The sequence below is a fragment of the Mauremys reevesii genome, linkage group 16 (genome assembly GCF_016161935.1).
Source record: "Mauremys reevesii isolate NIE-2019 linkage group 16, ASM1616193v1, whole genome shotgun sequence".
NCBI classification, from domain to species: domain Eukaryota; kingdom Metazoa; phylum Chordata; order Testudines; family Geoemydidae; genus Mauremys; species Mauremys reevesii.
Window position 1 is genome coordinate 11,193,303 of NC_052638.1, and position 16,590 is coordinate 11,209,892.

At 41.3% G+C, this 16,590-nt stretch overlaps 1 protein-coding gene across 6 annotated transcripts in view; it reads left to right on the forward strand.

Annotated features, from left to right (window-relative positions):
- Nucleotides 1-16,590, forward strand: part of C16H16orf70 (chromosome 16 C16orf70 homolog) — a 48,177-nt gene that overhangs the window by 24,180 nt on the left and 7,407 nt on the right. For all 6 annotated transcript variants that reach the window (XR_005588982.1, XR_005588981.1, XM_039503608.1 and 3 more), the window contains exons 7-13: nt 1,917-2,011; nt 5,961-6,058; nt 8,555-8,667; nt 12,228-12,361; nt 13,628-13,711; nt 14,489-14,571; nt 15,886-15,929. Coding sequence is in view for 4 of the 6 variants with exons in the window: in XM_039503608.1 (XP_039359542.1) it covers nt 1,917-2,011; nt 5,961-6,058; nt 8,555-8,667; nt 12,228-12,361; nt 13,628-13,711; nt 14,489-14,571; nt 15,886-15,929 (651 nt within the window). In the remaining 2 variants the exon portion in view is untranslated. The remainder of the gene's footprint in view (nt 1-1,916; nt 2,012-5,960; nt 6,059-8,554; nt 8,668-12,227; nt 12,362-13,627; nt 13,712-14,488; nt 14,572-15,885; nt 15,930-16,590) is intronic.

Consider the following 16,590-nt stretch of genomic DNA (forward strand, 5'->3'; position numbering starts at 1 on the left):
GAAGAGTTGTAGCCTTTACGCTGTGAATGTCCATGGTTTTCTGTATATAAATCAAGCTGTAACACTGCGAAGGCCCTGAGACTCTAGAATGGGTGTATACAAACACACACCCACCCCTGGTTCAAAGTAGTGAATTTAATGACCATCTGGGCCCAGTGCAAAATGTCTGATAGGGTTTTTGTAGAGGGCCACGGTCATGCTTCCTATAATGAAGAAGGGATGGGAAGGAGGGTGTTGAGGTGGCGGGTGGGGGGGTGATGGGATTGTTGATTGACTGGCTGAGTTCCTGTTGAATGAACTACTTTAATGCTATTGAGATTTATTTGTATTGTTAATGTGTTAGGGTTCTTAGAGTCTTGGATAGCCATTTCTTTAGTTATTTCTCTTTATATATTACTACTTAAGATATCTTGACTTCCCTATGAAAGCATTACCTTCTTCTCCACTCACCGTTTGAGACACTTCACTTATTTGATTACTGTGATGCAGAGTTCCCTCTAAATTGTCTTTGGCCTGAGCGGGCTACAAACACCACTGCACAATATTTTTGTCCTTGGGCAAATGGATGCTTTTTAGGGAGTAGGTTCTGAGGCTGGGTGAGGTGGCTGGTATGGTGTCAGCCAGAGGAGTAGGCAACTGGAAACGTGGAATGTGCTGTATACAGTCGTAGCAACGCAGCAGCAAGTTAGTTCAGTGTAAGAAGACTTGGAAAAAAAAAATATGGGGCACACCATAGCCAGCCACCACCTCCTCCTTCAGACCCTGCTCCCCTGGCTGGCACCTGTATCCCTATCCCTGCCACCCCTCCAGACCCTATTCCCCGGCTGAAACCATACCTGACAATGCACACCCCAGGGCCAATTCCTGTTCACCAGTGCCATGAGCAGCCCTAGAACAATAAGGAAGATCCAGTCCCCACCCACCTTAGAGATCAAGACCTTCTGGCTTTGCATGGAATAAACTGTCGGGAGAGCACGTGAGCTTGAGCACCAGTGGGGGGGAGCACAGGGAGGGGCAGAGCCTGCGGGGCCATGGGTAGGAAGGGCGCGTCCTCTCTGCTCAGCCCCATGGAACGAAAGGGATTCTGGAGGCAGAATCAACCCCACCACCAGGGCTGCCAGTGTATATGATGGGGGGTATTTAGAGCGTTTGAGAGAGAGGAGAGGGGATACCCAAGGAGAGTCACTTTGGGTAATTTAGGGAGGATTCTCAGGGAGCTGGGTGTGTGTGTGTGAGGGGCCACCAAGGGGGAATGTGGTAGGAGGAGCCGTAAGGACAATTCCTGGGGCATTGGTCTTCCCTGGAATGTGTATGATGGGGGCAGGTTCTGGTGGGCAGGGTCCCTGGGAAAGATAAGAGGGGATGATACAACTGCTCCTGAGGTCCCTGGAGCTCCTGAAGGCAGCAGGCCCAGATGGACATGAAGTTGTTCTGTGACGGGGAACTTGCCTTCTTGCAAGGTAGGGGAAGAAGCAAGTGACATGCTGCCTCTCACTGGCACATACCCTGTAACCATAGGAACCTTCCTCCTCTCATGATAGGGAGCAAAATCTCACATGAAGCCTCTTCCTTGCCATGGCCTGGCATTTACATGGTCTGGAGTCAACCCTCTTGCCATCGTGTTTGTTGTAGGGAGTGTGTCTGGGTGCCTGTCACCTGACCTGGGGCCTGAGCAGGAAGATTTGTGACATAGGTATATTCAAGGTTGTTCCGTGTGCACGTGGTTTACAGGGAACGTTGCTGCGATGTGAGACCTTAACATTCCATATCATGTCATGATATTTTATTCTTCTCTGATATTTTGCTGAGTCAGGAGCATGCAGAAACAGCAGACTGAAGTGATACAAAGTGCTGCTAGATCTGAACTAGAGAAATTACTGTCTGTTTCTGTAATTCCATTTTCTTTCTTTTTCCAGTGTACAACTCAGCTGAACAACTCTTTCACCTCAATTTCAGAGGACTGTCTTTTTCTTTTCAATTGGACTCATGGGCTGAAACTCCAAAGTACGAGGTCAGGAATCATTCTTAGTTAATAGATACTCTGCTTGTTTGTTTTTTGTCTTTGTAACCATTGCAAAATATCATCTCTAGTCTGCCGTGCCTGCAAGCAAAACAAAACCTTCATCTGGATGAAATTTAAATCTTAAATTGTGCTCTGACCCATTTTCTTACCTTCAGCGTAATCATTTCAAAGCCAAAGATCATGCCTGGCTTTTAGCAGAAGGGTGTGGATGGAGGATTTGCTTCCAAAACTAATAGGGAATAGCATTTTCATTATTGAGCAGAATCTCTAAAGTTTGCTTCTCAAATGTGAACACCCAATTAATATCTAAAATATTTCAGTTAATCTCAAATGATCTATAAATTCTGTTTGAATTCCTCCAAAGTGATTGTGCAGCTAACTAGAACAGAGTGCATAAAATACCCTTGCTAGATAGGAGAGTCTGGAAATCAAAATTACGTGTGTTATGCTATGTAGGTTTCCTTATTCACTAAATGTTTTGATGGGTTACTAAATGCTTAAGTGGGCCTAATCCTATATCCATTGAAGCTGGTGGCAGATATAACACTGACTTCACTGGAAGCAAGCTCAGACCTACTGTGGTAATGCTAATGGAGGCATATGTATAACTCACTTCTGTGTTAATGAAAATACCCTCTATTGTGTGATCCATTCTCATCACCTAAGGCAATGCATATTGTACAGTGTTGGATTCCGTGACAAGAACTGGAAAAGGGGGGGGCATAGGTTAGCCAATATAGTGGCATATGTTCTCATTATATCAGCAAATTCCTAGATCAGTAAGCTAGCTATGTGTAGAGAGAGCATTTAGAGTAGGGGTCTCAAACTCCCAGCCCCCGTGGGTCTCTCCCTGGGCCCCACCTGCCACCCCCGGGCACTCCTCCCCAGGGGCCCCGACAGCACAGCGGAGCTGAGCGGCGTCTGCCTGCTCGCTCCAGTGGCTGCCGGCCCCTCCTTGAAACCCTGCGGAGGGGCTGTGCCTCCGTGCGCTGCCCCCGCTCCGAGCACCCCCGCAGCCAATAAGAATCTGCAGGGGCAGTGCCTGGGGGCAGCAGCGCACGGAGGCCCCCCAGCCCACCCCGCCTTGGAGCCCCAGTTAAGTGCCGCACCCCCGAGCCCCTCCCAGAGCCTGCACCCCCACCCTCGCCCCACATACTCCCTGCATCCCCCAAACTCCCTCCCAGAGCTTGCACCTCCTTCCCACGCACCCCCTCCTGCCCACAAACGTCCTCCCAGAGCCTCACCCCCTCTCTACACCCCCAGCCCCCAAACTCCCTCCCAGAGCCTGCACCCCTTCCAACACACCCCCAAACTCCCTCCCAGAGCCTGCGCCCCTCCTCCCTCCCAGAGCCTGCAACCCCCCCCCCACCTCCAGCACCCCTGCCCCATCCCAGAGCCTGCATGCAGCACCCAAACTCCATCCCAAAGCCTGCACCCCAGACCCCTTCCCCGACCCAAACTCCTCCCAGAACCCAACCTCTCAGCCCTTCTGCACCCAAACTCCCTCCCAGAGCCAGCACCCCAATCCCCTACCCCAGACCTTCTCCCCCACCCAAACTCCCTCCCAGAACCTTAGGCAGGTGGGGGCAGAGTGGGGGGGGGCGGAGTTTTGGGGGGCAGGTTCTGGTTGGCATGAGTGACATTATTGGCCCGCTGGGAGGATTTGAGGACTGGCACTAGCCCTAAGGTAAATTGAGTTTGAGACCCCTGATTTAGAGGTTAAGGGCATTGCCAAGAAGCTTAATGACTTTTGCATGAGTCTTCAACAAGTAAGAGAATTGGGAGATACCGACCCAAAAGGTATTCTTTGCAGATCATTAAGATAGTGTCAGCAAATAAAGTGTCCAAAAAAAAGCACTGGAACAAATTGAGAAACTAAATTGCAATAGCCCACCAGGATCGGATGGTATTCACCCAAGAGTTCGGTAAGAATGAGCTGTCTGAACTGCTTAATGAAAGATTTTATTTTTATCAGGTATTATATCAGGAGACTGGCGAATAGCCAATGTTGTGCCTATATTTTTTTTAAAAAGAGCTGTTAGGAAATATCTTAACCATTGCAGACCTATGCATCTTATTTCAGTACCAACTTTGGCTCACTAACTGGAAAAATAATTAAGGGTAGTTACAAAACACCTAATAAGAGCATGTCTTGACTGGGAAAATTGTGCCTCTCAACACTATTAGAGTTCTTTAACAGGAGTCTCCAAAATAGAAGCTAGAATTGGTTGTTACTTTCAAAGCCTTTCACAAAGTTACTCACGAGAGGCTATTATGGTTCCTAAATTTTTGTTATAAGAGGTAAAGTTCTTCCATAGATTATAAATTGTTGTAGAGGTAGAAAACAAAAATGATCAGCATGGAAGGAGATCAGCAATGGAGTTCCCCCATCGAAACATCCTGGAGAAGTCGTTGAACAGTGAAGTAGTGAAATCTGCACTTGACAGTTGTTTGTTTGCAGATTAGGAAGGATTGTGTGGAAATCCAGAAAGACCTCACAGAGCAATGAATGTCATGTCTGTTGCAAAGTCCTACTACATATTGTAAAGAACACTTTGAACTTTTGATGCACTTTGGGTAAAAAACACCTGTAAACTTCCTTGTGGGAAAACTTCAGCTCAGTGTAGTCAAAAAGCAAACAAGAAGTTTGTTTGTATTTAGAAATGGCTAGAGACTGAACATATTAAAATGACATTGACAGTCATTTTCCTTAAATACTATTAATTTGGTTTCCCCTTGTCTTAGACTTCCAGATTGTTAGGACTAATTAGGTTAGAAAGGAGACAGTGTGTGAAATGATAGAGGTATAGTGAAAGGTCAGTTATTCCTGTTACGCTTCCTGTTTTTTCTTACAAAATATTTTTTCATATTAAAAAATGTTGACGTGTTTAGTTTAGGTGAGGTTCTATTGAAGTAAACCAGTTAAAGTAGGAGACTCTTTTGCATAGTTATTTTTTCAGTGTGTGTTGTTTCTGTGTCTGTATGTTATGCCAGGGAACAACATGGCACGACAAATTATTTTCCTTTCCAAAGCTAGTAGTGTGTGTTTGAATAGTGTTGCAGAGACAATCTTGTATGTATCCAACGAAGTGGGTATTCACCCACGAAAGCTCATGCTCCAATACATCTGTTAGTCTATAAGGTGCCACAGAATCTTTGCTAATCTTGTATAGGTGAGCTGTATGTTCAATATGCATACCTATAAACAGACTCACCTAGGACAGTATCAGATTTCCTTCTTGCGCACCACTCTTCTTTAATAACAAGATTTTAAAATCATTGTAAAAATTATCCATACATAAATAACTTTGAATTGTGTTGGAGGGGTTGGATAAGAAAAGAATACTGAAAAGAACCAGGTAAGTCAAAGTATTTTCTCTGACAAAGGCATTCTCCTAACCAGCAGAGGTACAAGCATTAATTCTTAAATTTTTGGGGAACAATTAACAGGTTTCAGAAAGCAAGCATGAATAATACGACAAAAGATTGATAAGATTAAAAAAAAAAAAGGGTCACCCACATGTACAATTTTCCAGTACCATAAATACTGTAGCATACCAGAACTAATGCTTTCAGAGCCAGTAAACTTTTTCAAACACTAGTCCTGAACTAGTGTGTCTTGGGTATATGCGTGGCTTATGTTAGGAAACTGAAAAATTACAGCCATCTTGTAGAGGGTAGGTAAAATAATTGAGCATTTCCGCCCCACCATGAGCATCAACGAACAGTGCAGTGCAAGCAAGTATTTTCCAGTGGCTTTTTTTCCTGCAGTTGTAGTGTACAGACATTCAGGTTAACAATATCTAGAGATGTACAGTCTGTGTTTACAAATACAGTTGTCTGGTGCAATATTTTGAATGGAAATGTGTGTTTTTAGAGCAATGTATATGTTTGTCATACAATATATAATAGTCAGAATGTTTTTATATATCCACAGCCTAACTTTGCTCATGGCCTAGCTTCTCTGCAAATTCCCCATGGTGCAACTGTGAAACGTATGTACATCTACAATGGAAACAGCCTGCAGGATACGAAGTATGTATAGCTGAATTGTCAAAGGTGGTTAACCAATATCTAAAATGTTTTTTTCTCCTTCACGTGTATTTATTTGTTTAGACTTATATGAATGCCAAATGTATAAGAAATGCAGTGTCTAGGTCCATTTGTTCCTTTCTTTGGATGGTGCCAAATACATCATTTTGTGGTAATGCTCCTTCAAATATTTCTAAATGTTGTGCACAGAGCCATACTGTCCTATGAAACAAGGCTAAATTCTGATCTGATTTACACTGGTGTGAATCTGGTGTAAATCCATTTGGATTAGTTGCACTTATCTAAGGCTATGTGTACAGCATGCTGCAGTGCAGACTATTGGGATGTGAACTGCAGAGTGCATGCAAGTGTTGGACTTACTGCCCCATGTGTACGCTGCTGACATGAACGAAAACGTATCTAGTTCACGTTAACTTAGTCCTCTTTCAAACAGGAGTATGTAACGTGAACTAGGTACCTTTTTAGTTCACGCCAGCAGCGTCCATATGGGGCAGTTTAGAGCGAAGCAATTCCCACTGCTCTGCAATTCACACCCCCCATAGTCCTCACTTCGGTGCAGTGTAGACAACCCCTAAATCAACTAAGATCAAAATTAAGCTCGGAGGATAGGTGGGGTAGTATGGAAGAAGCAAGTGAGACTGAAGGAAACTCTTCTCCAGGAGTGAGGTTACATGCTCCAAGAGTGAGGATAGGAGCTGTATTTGGAAAAGCCACTGTACTTACACAGTTTGCATGTACACTAATGCCCTTTATTTAGCTAAGTCAATCTGACTGGGGCAAGGAACAATATTTTTACTATTTGTTTGTAGTGTCAATGGGGCCGCATATGTCTGAGTGTCAATGGGGCCGCAATTTCTGATTAGGGCCCTTAAGCTTTACTGCAATACAAATAAGAAAATACCAGTCTCCGTGCTCATTTAGCATATGAATAATGTGTCATTTCCTTATTTCCTTCCCACTGATCCTCAAGGGATTTGTGTGTCTGACTCCCGTGAGTACGAATGGGAGTTACTTATATAAATCCCTTATCAACAGGAGAATGAATCCTTGTGTCTTTTTTTCCTATCTGAATGAACTGTTACATTCATATATGACATGGCATTTCATTGTTCCATATTAAGCAATACTGTACTGTTACCATTACTTCAAGGTTCAGTATTTCTGAAAGTATTTTTCTTCCTGGGGATTTCTTAGACAAGATGGGAAACAAAGGGATTTCTGTAAATTTTTGCTTTCTCCTCATACATATACATACCAACACAGATAACGCCATTTGTTTTGCTAAAGAAAGTATTGTTATTAATGCCAGGGGAAGACTAACACACTTGTGGATTAATGAGCAAAAGAAGGGGATACATTATAATGGACCTTGTTCATATGGGCATTGTAGTCTAATTAGAATCAAGTGCTTTGAAAAGGTTTCCTGCACCCATCTGTGGCATGGTGGGTTTTAATATATGTGTGCATGTATAAAAGCCTCAGCTCACAGGCAAGTCATGTATTCACCCAGGCACAGAAAAATTCACATTATTGGGAAAAAATAACTTTAAGGGAAGTACACATACTCTCTTAAAAGTATATTGCCTTTCTGTAAATTCCTTACCTGCTACTGTTGAGTTAATTAGGTGATTATAACTGAAAGAGATTTCAAAAGGAAAATTGGCAAGTGAACTGAGGAACAGATGGTGCAGCTTAAACTCCCTCAAAAAATGTTAATTGTCTTGAGTTCATGCTGATGATGCCCCTTTAAAATAATTCAGATACCTTGACATTTAGAAATAGTGACACATGACAGCATGAATCAATTAAAATCTAGGGACTAGGAGACACGTGTTTTATGATCTTAAAATAGACTTTAAATGCTAACTCACATCAACAAACTACTGCAGAAATCAATACACTCGGCCATCTGTATTCAGGAATGATCCAGGACTGGACTAACGGGAATACTAGAGCTGAAGAGTGAGAGGTGCTGGCAGTGTGATGTGTGGAAGCCTCCCCACTGCACACAGATGTTGTTTAGTTCTAGCGGCAGCTGTGAGTTAAGCATGTATAAGCACAATATGGCCCTTATTTTCACAAGAAATACATTTGAAACCAAAAACTGTCTGAAACAATATGTTCTGGTATAATATGAGATATATAATTGTAAAGTCCAAGGACTGGATGCAGCTGCTGTAATTTCTAGATCCTTTTGAATTGTTTTTTAATTAGTAAAGGACCCAATCTTTCATGTTGCATTTTTATTTATTGTGCTGCTTAACAAGGCTCTAGACAATGTGAGCTTTTTTAAAGTTGAATGTCTCAAAAGTTACTTCAGCCCTTTCATTCCAGGTGAGTTAGGCTCTCTCATGTCAACAGTAATATGTTTTGCTTCAGTGTATTGTACTAGCTTCTGTCATTGGAGAGTTAGCAGAAAATTTTAAGCTTAAGCATTTCCAGTGTTTGTTTTTGTTATATCGGATCTAACTCTTCCAGGGCTCCCCTCATGCCCCTCAGCTGTTTCCTTGGTAACGTGTATGCAGAGAACGTTGATGTTCTGAGAGATGGAACTGGACCCTCAGGTTTACGGCTCCGCTTACTCACTGCAGGTATTACTGAGAATAGATGTTGTGTTGCCCTCACTTTTAGTCAGGAAAGGAGGGGCAAATTTGAATGAAATATGCGTTAGCTAGCTTATTGTATTTTCATAGGTGGGTTTCAAAATATTTTGCACATCTTATTTTAAACCCTCTATGAAATAGTGTCTTACTGTTGCTGCATATCCACACCCATGGAGAAATCACAGATGGCTGTGGAAATTTCTTTCAATTCCAAGTTCATGGAGTTTCTTGCTGGCAGTGGAATTTGTTTTATTCTGTGTATATTCCCAGAAAAATAAACAGATGCTGTCTGTCATAGGAAACCCCTGTCAAAGCCAAAGAAACCTCAGGTAGGTCTGTGCCCTGTACATTGTAACACCAGAAGTACACAATGCCACTGTCATTCTGAATTCAATGGAGGTGGCATTACAAGTGACATGAGTTGATTAGGTATTTACCCCGTGTTCTCTTGATGGCTGGACTTACAGAATAAGAAGAAAGGTTTATTGCCTGCTAAGAGATGCCAGTAGGTGATTATTCCTTTAAAGGGCTTTAAAATATTATCAAAAAACATGTTCAGTTTATTTCAAATTCTTCTTTCAAGTAGCAGAGTTTATTTTCTCAGTGTTATGACTTTTTCAGACATGGTCATGTTGAGAGAACTCTCATATATTCCTAGTACACATAAGGTAAAAAATGGGGGGAGGGAAAGCTTTAAAAAAATGAGGAGTAAGAAACAATGAATAAAAATGTAGCAGATTTGTTAAAGTTACTTTGCTTCTGTCTTTACAGAGGAAGATAATGGAGAGCTGCCTAGGACAGGGATCATATATCCTGGTGTAGTAGGGAAGGAGTTAGCTATATTATCCAGATAATATAAATGGTTTTGAAAAATTGGATACTTTTAAGGTAGAGTGTCATGTCTAGATAACATACATACCTGAGATTTAAAGGAAATGATGTTAGCAACAAATAAAATCTTCATTCAAATGGTATATTAGCTGTCAGACTTCTAGAACTTGATAAAGGACAAACTTGCCATGTGTCATTCTTTCCTAGCTGAACTGAGTTCCTTCAGTTAATTCATTCCCCACCCCTTCTAGAATTAGTTCCTGTGTAAGCGAGTTAACTTACAGTAACCCTTGATGAAGAAATCAAAGCTGGCTTGATTGGGTTTCCTTCTCTTTATAATACTTATGAGATATCCCAGACCAGGAGGCAGCACTAGCTGGCCTTCTCTTGGCTCTCAGGAAAACTTTCTCAATCATGGTGAGAGAGCTGTCTGGTAAGAAAACCTGAATTCTCCATGAATTGAAAAAACCACTTCTGGAAATCATAAATAAAAATACTAATTAGCCTCTCAGCATTACATTTAAAATTTTTCTCTTAGAGGCAAGGCATGTTTATCCTTGACTTATATCACTGCCCAACCATTAGCTAGACATAGCGGGTATGTCAGAATGAGCAAAGTGTGTGTGTGTGTGTGTGTGTGTGTGAGAGAGTCGTGTTAACACCTTTGAAAAGCCCTGTGAGGTATGTCAAAATGGGCAAAGTGTTTGTGTGTGAGAGAGTCGTGTTAACACATTTGAAAAGCCCTGTTAGGTTGCATCCTCGTACTTCTGAAGCCATGTTAGCTGGCCATGTTGTATCTTAGGCTCCCCATGAGGCCTGTGAAGACATAGTCAAATAGGCAAATACTACTGTTATGGCCTCTATGTTGTGGTTCAGCACCCTTTCACGCCATGATTGCCTTAGTTAAGTGATTGTTGGCAGTGAAAGGCTAGAACTGTAGAGAACTTCTGGTCATGGGATTCAGGTTGGTGCCATTGGCAACATAGTGCAATTAAACTTGCCTTGTGAATTGCTTGTTTGTACCTATCCAGCAACCAGATGAGCTAAAACTTTAATTCCTGTATATTGCACTTTAGTGTCATCTGATATATAAAGAAATTAATTTCCTGATTTGTTAATCTGATTTTTGTTCGGGGGAGGTTGTTTGTTTGTTTTGGATTTAAGCTACTTTGGTTGAAAATACCTTGAGTTGTAATGCCTATGCAGCAAAGTAGAGCAATGGAACATTATATATACAGTCACTCATTTCATAATTTCAAACAGTGTTTCAACCATGCATCTATGTAGCTGTGATTCAGTGCACTTATTTAAATAAGCATTGTGTATATATGAATTTACTTACTGTGTAGCTAATAAAAACTAGAAACTCTCAGGTGAGAATGTAATATACTGTATATACTCGTTCATAAGCCGATTTTTTTTTTTTTTAGTAAAAAGGGGAAGGACCAGAGAAGAGGGTCGGCTTATGAATGGGTATAGAGAGGGAGAGGTGAGAGACAGCCCCCTCCCCTCCCCCCCAACAGAGGGGGCAAAGAGAGGCAGCACAGCCAGCAGAGCCAGAAGGGAAGAGTCGGGCCAGAATCTCTCCGCTTCTGGCCACGCTGCTCTCCCCCCAGCCTCCGAAGCAGCTGCAGGTCCGGGACTGGCAGGCGGCAGTCCTGCCTCTCGGCCCTGCCCCCCAGAGCAGGCTGTGGCCGTGCCACCTGGTCTGGCCTGCCGGAGCAGGCTGGCCGTGCTGCCCAGCCTGCCAGAGCAGAGCAGCTCCAACCAGGCCAGAGACATCCTCCCTAGATAAGGTGGGAAGGGATGGGATGGGGAGAGTGTGGGGGTCCTGGGCTAGGGGTGGGGTCGTGTGGGGGGTAGTCACAGGAGTTACGCCCCGACCCCAATCTTTTCTGCCCAAAAAAATCCCCCATCAGTTGCTGTCCCAGCCTGTCAGGGTAGGCAGCTGGCGCACTGAGACACTTTGTTTACTTAGGTTTACTTCCGTGCCCGCAGATTCTCGAGATAAACAAACCATCTCGGACCACCAGCAGCTTATCCTGATGGCCCAGGAGCCAAAGTTTGCTGACCACTGAATTATAGGGTCGGCTTATGAACGGGTCATAAAGAATTTCCATTTTTACTTATCCATTTGGGTGGGGGGGGTTGGCTTATAAACGAACCGGCTTATGATCAAGTATATACGGTATATTTATTTGGCCTAAAACAGTACTGAATTCTATTGCATGGGCCTTACTTTTTGGCTGGTCAGATTACACACTATTTTATAACCTTTAAAACCATACAACTCCCAATGTGCTTCCAGTACTGCAGTTAAACTTCTTACAGACATAGCTAACTGCTGGCACTTATACTTGATACGAATTGATCAGATTTGAGACTGACAGTGCAAATAAGTAAATTGCATTTTGTAAAATGAAAAGAGATAGGGGAAGAGTTCTTAATCTACTTCTCAGGGAATAGCACTCAGTGAATTTAGCCATTAAGATATGGGTCTATGACAGTTAACCATATTACCTAGATGAGACCTTTTTGTGTGTAAACTGCCATCAGAATTAAGAACTGAATTCAGTACAGCAAAAATGTCTTACAGGAACTTCTTTGCATTCCATCCCCTTAACTAACTAGGTGCTGGGATTTGTGATTGTTCATTCTTTGTGTAGTTTTGTGATCGAGGAGTTATGAACATTAGGCTGTTGTTCCTCATTCTTCAGGCTGTGGCCCAGGTGTATTAGCTGATGCCAAGATGCGGGTGTTTGAGCGCTGTGTGTACTTTGGTGATTCATGCCAAGATGTTCTGAGCACTTTGGGGTCTCCGCACAAAGTCTTTTACAAGTCAGAAGACAAGGTAGGAAAAGTTTCAAAGTAGCAGCTGTGTTAGTCTGTATCCGCAAAAAGAACAGGAGTGCTTGTGGCACCTTAGAGACTAACAAAAAAGGCATTCCTAATTCTAGGCCCATGTCTGTATTCAGGATTGCTGCAGTTTAAAGGTGCTGTGGGGTTTTTTAACTGATTTTAAACTGGTGAAAAACGCAGGCTGGACACTCTCTTAATCTGATTTAAACCTGGTTTATATTGGTTTAGTTTAATTTAGTAAGGAATCTATTTAAATTGATGTATAAACCTTATTTAAATCAAACTACAGGTGCCTACACTGTCTTGCACTGGAATAACTTAATCTGTTTAAAAACCAATGTAAACTGGTGCAACTTTGAATATGGACAAGTCCTAACAACTGTATGCTGGTTTCTGGGTAATTTCTTCTTTTTGATGAAAAGTAAAGTTAACTTTTAGGTAAAATATGTGTATGTTTATGTTTATAATATGAAAAAACACACTCACTATTTATGTATATAATACACACACACATGCCTCATGTCAGATCCAGCTATTGCCAGCAGCTGATGATCCTGCAGTAAGCATGAGGCTTTACATTTTTAAGCTAGTTATTATTTTTATTTATTTAAAGCTATCTCCACAGCAGTTTTCACTATTAAACTCTTTGTGGATTCCTCTTGCCTCATCCTTTCTTTCACTGAAAGGTGTAGATAGACGCATATGAACCTTTTTCAGTATTAGGCAATAGAATACATTTTTCACAGATACCTGGAAGATTTTGATATCTGCTCTTCTCACTTTACTGCCAGGAGGAGTCATTTTCAGTGGTCTTTGCCCATCTCTCACTTCTGGGTGCAGGGATATATGGTGTGTTAACACGATGAGAACAGAGTGTTTAAAGGTGGATTCCTTTAATTTTGAGTAATCTTTTTATTTGCTATTTATATAATGCCAGTAGTATAATCTTATTTCTGTGCTAGGCAATCCGAGCACCTCCTGTTGAAGACATTAGGGGCTGACTTCTGATAAAATTCCCTTATCTCCTAATTGAAATGGAACCCCTCGGTAGTGTGGGTTGTACATAGCCCAGATTGTAAAGACACCTCACAGTATTAAAATACTTTTGCACAAAGATAATTTAGAATTTGAATCTGAGGGAAAATATGTGGACGCTAGTGTGAAACCAGATCTTGGAAAATTGTTTTTAAAGTAAACGTATTGATAATATCTTAGCTATGGTAAGCACTGATAAATCTATATGTGGGTTTCTTTGCAGATGAAAATTCATTCGCCCTCCCCCCATAAGCAGGTTCCATCAAAGTGCAATGACTACTTTTTTAATTACTTCACGCTTGGAGTGGTAAGTTGAAGACTTCCATAAACAAGCCATTTTAAATTTGAATCAGCCATCCAATGTACTGTTTAGAATGACTGAGTATCTCAAGTTAGTGTTTGATACAAGTACTAACATTGTGCAAAACTCTCGGTGGCTGCCTCAAGCATCTTTGAATATGAAAAATGGGATTGCAAATGCTCAAATTAAATCAGACTTGAACAATATTTTACCATTTTCCCACAATCCATGGAGTGGTTCTTGAGTGTTTGTCTGGCATCCTCCCCAACACTCTTATCACATATTACCCCTAATGTGTAGGAACTGAGGCCCTTGTTGCTGAAATCTAGTCTTCTCTACCCCCACCAGATACTATTTCACCATTCCCATGCCTGACTTTGATTTTTTTATATTGCTGTGGCATTTATAACAAATTTTCCTCCCATGTTCATCTTCATTTTAGCATCTCAAGTAATTTGTATCATAAGCATGTTGGCTTTCCATCTTGCATCAATGTAAAGTGAACTATAATAGGCTGATAATAAACTTGCTCAGAGAAACTGCTAACATTTGCAGTTACAGCATCAAACTAGCCATATAGTTATAGTTGCATATGCACTTGCTGGAAGAAATACAGATTTGAATTTATACATAAAAATGTCACTCTTATATTGTAAAGGCTTTTTTTGTCTGTTTGTTTTTACTTTTAATATATAGTTAGACCCTCCATACTGCATATTGAGGAAAAACTACATTCCCCCACCAAACTGTTTTGCTCATGTCTATCTCCTTTGTCTTCTACAGGATATTCTTTTTGATGCAAATACTCACAAAGTGAAGAAATTTGTCCTGCATACAAATTATCCTGGTCATTACAACTTTAACATGTGAGTATAGAGAAGTAGTCTGTGAAAATGCAAAATCTGCGAGTAGTAAATCCTGTGTCAACCTTCTATAGTTCCTGTAGTTTCTGTTGAGCAGCTTCGATTCATCTAGTGGGAACTTGGAAGGATTTCAGGCCACCATTGTTAGGACACTTTTTAGCTCTGGTTTTTAACTCTTGTGCATTAATAAGTATACATTAGAAAGAGACTTATGAGGGGACAGCAAGCACTACTTCAAAGTCACGTTCCATGTAATGTTTAATAATAAAACATCACAGCATAGATAGAGAATACAGTACATACATTTTTAGAGAGGATAGTCATGAGCGTTAGCAAATTTTTAAACTTAACTCCAAATAGCTTAGTTATTAGTTCACTCATTATAAGCAATGCTTGTACAAGGTGGACTTTGTATATTTGTCAAGTAGAAACAAAACAGCATTTGGGAAGTTTTAGCTGTTAAAACTATTAAAAACAAATATACTGGAGTGTGGTGGATGTTGCAATAGTCTGTGGAGAGCCTGGTGATAGTTCAGTGGCTGTTCACAAGAAGACCGAGAACAGTGAGGTCACATAATCTAACCAATAACATGGTATTCTCCTGTAAGTATTCCCAATATTTTTTTTCCCTTCTTTGAAGAGCTGGTGATGCCTTCTGGCAAGTGTTGTTTAGAAAAGGGTATGTTTCATTTGTAACTTTTTTCCAGAATTTTTCATTCCCTGTCTCTGTATGACAAAAGAGAATGATTTGCAAATACTGTTTCTTAAAACTTCCCACTGTTTATTCACCATCTGATGATATAAGCCTCTGACATATTTTCCACGCCAGTCTATGATTTCATAGGATTCATCTACCCTAGGAAGAGTTTCTGGTATAGTGATACCAGCAAACCCTCTTGGGGACATGCAGTTTATATCAACAGAGTTATTTTTCCAGTGTTGCTTATACTAGCTCGCTGAATGAAATAAGCTGTAGTAGCAAAAGGATTTTTTTGCAATTATAACTGTGGCTAGGACTTTTGCTGATATAGCTATTTCAGTTAGTGGTGTGGGTTTTTTCCTACAGTTCTAATCTCTGTAGCTATCTTGACTACAGTAGTGAAAACTTAAAGTTCATGCCCGCAGCATCCACATGGGAGTGTTACCGTGCAGCACTGTGGTGTGCACTGCTATTGGCACACCGTGTCCGAACTGTGGGGCAGTGGGGATGTGCCCTTAGTTACAGTAAACTGCCCACTAAAGAATTCTACGTCAATTTGTGCTGCCTAGTTTGTTGATTCCTGTGTTTTGTAACAAATTACAATTTCCATGTTCTAGATACCATCGTTGTGAATTCAAGATTCCACTAGCCGTTAAGCGAGGTCAGTAATCCATCCTCCTGCTCCATGGGTTTGTAAAAGAAAATACAAAAGGCAAAAGAGTGGACCAGTTTTCACTTCAAATATAGTCTCAAACAACAGACGATAATAGAAGTGCTGACGATAGTAGGAAAGAGATCTTTTGAACAGTTTTCTAGTATGTGTAGTAAGGAAAATATTTAAACATTTTAGTTCTCTGGCCACTCCAGCTTCATTCTTAGGCTAACTTTCTTTAGCCTGATCAGGCCTACAGGTGTGTGGCTGTAACATAGCATTGCTAGTTTCCTGGAGGAGTGCTGCTGCATCTTTGTCAACATGAATTATGTTGTTCATTAAGGCCCAGAAGTTGTAGGGCAATGTGAATCTGATCTGATCCTTCCAATCTACCTTTGTTGTTGAATTTTTAAACTGTTATCTTGATAGTCACTCATAAAACTCCTTTCCCTTCACCACCCACAAGGTCTGTTTATTATATTTAATGTAATTTGTATTATTCATTAGAATAACTATGCCCCTACAGTATGTGGCATATGTCTCTATGTAACTATCATCTGGGAATCTCCAGGCTCAGGAAGAGTTTAGGACTTTGCCTCCTAAGTCTCTTGTTGCACACAGGCCCTTATTCAGCAAGGTACTAAAAAATGTGCCTAACTTTTAAGCATGT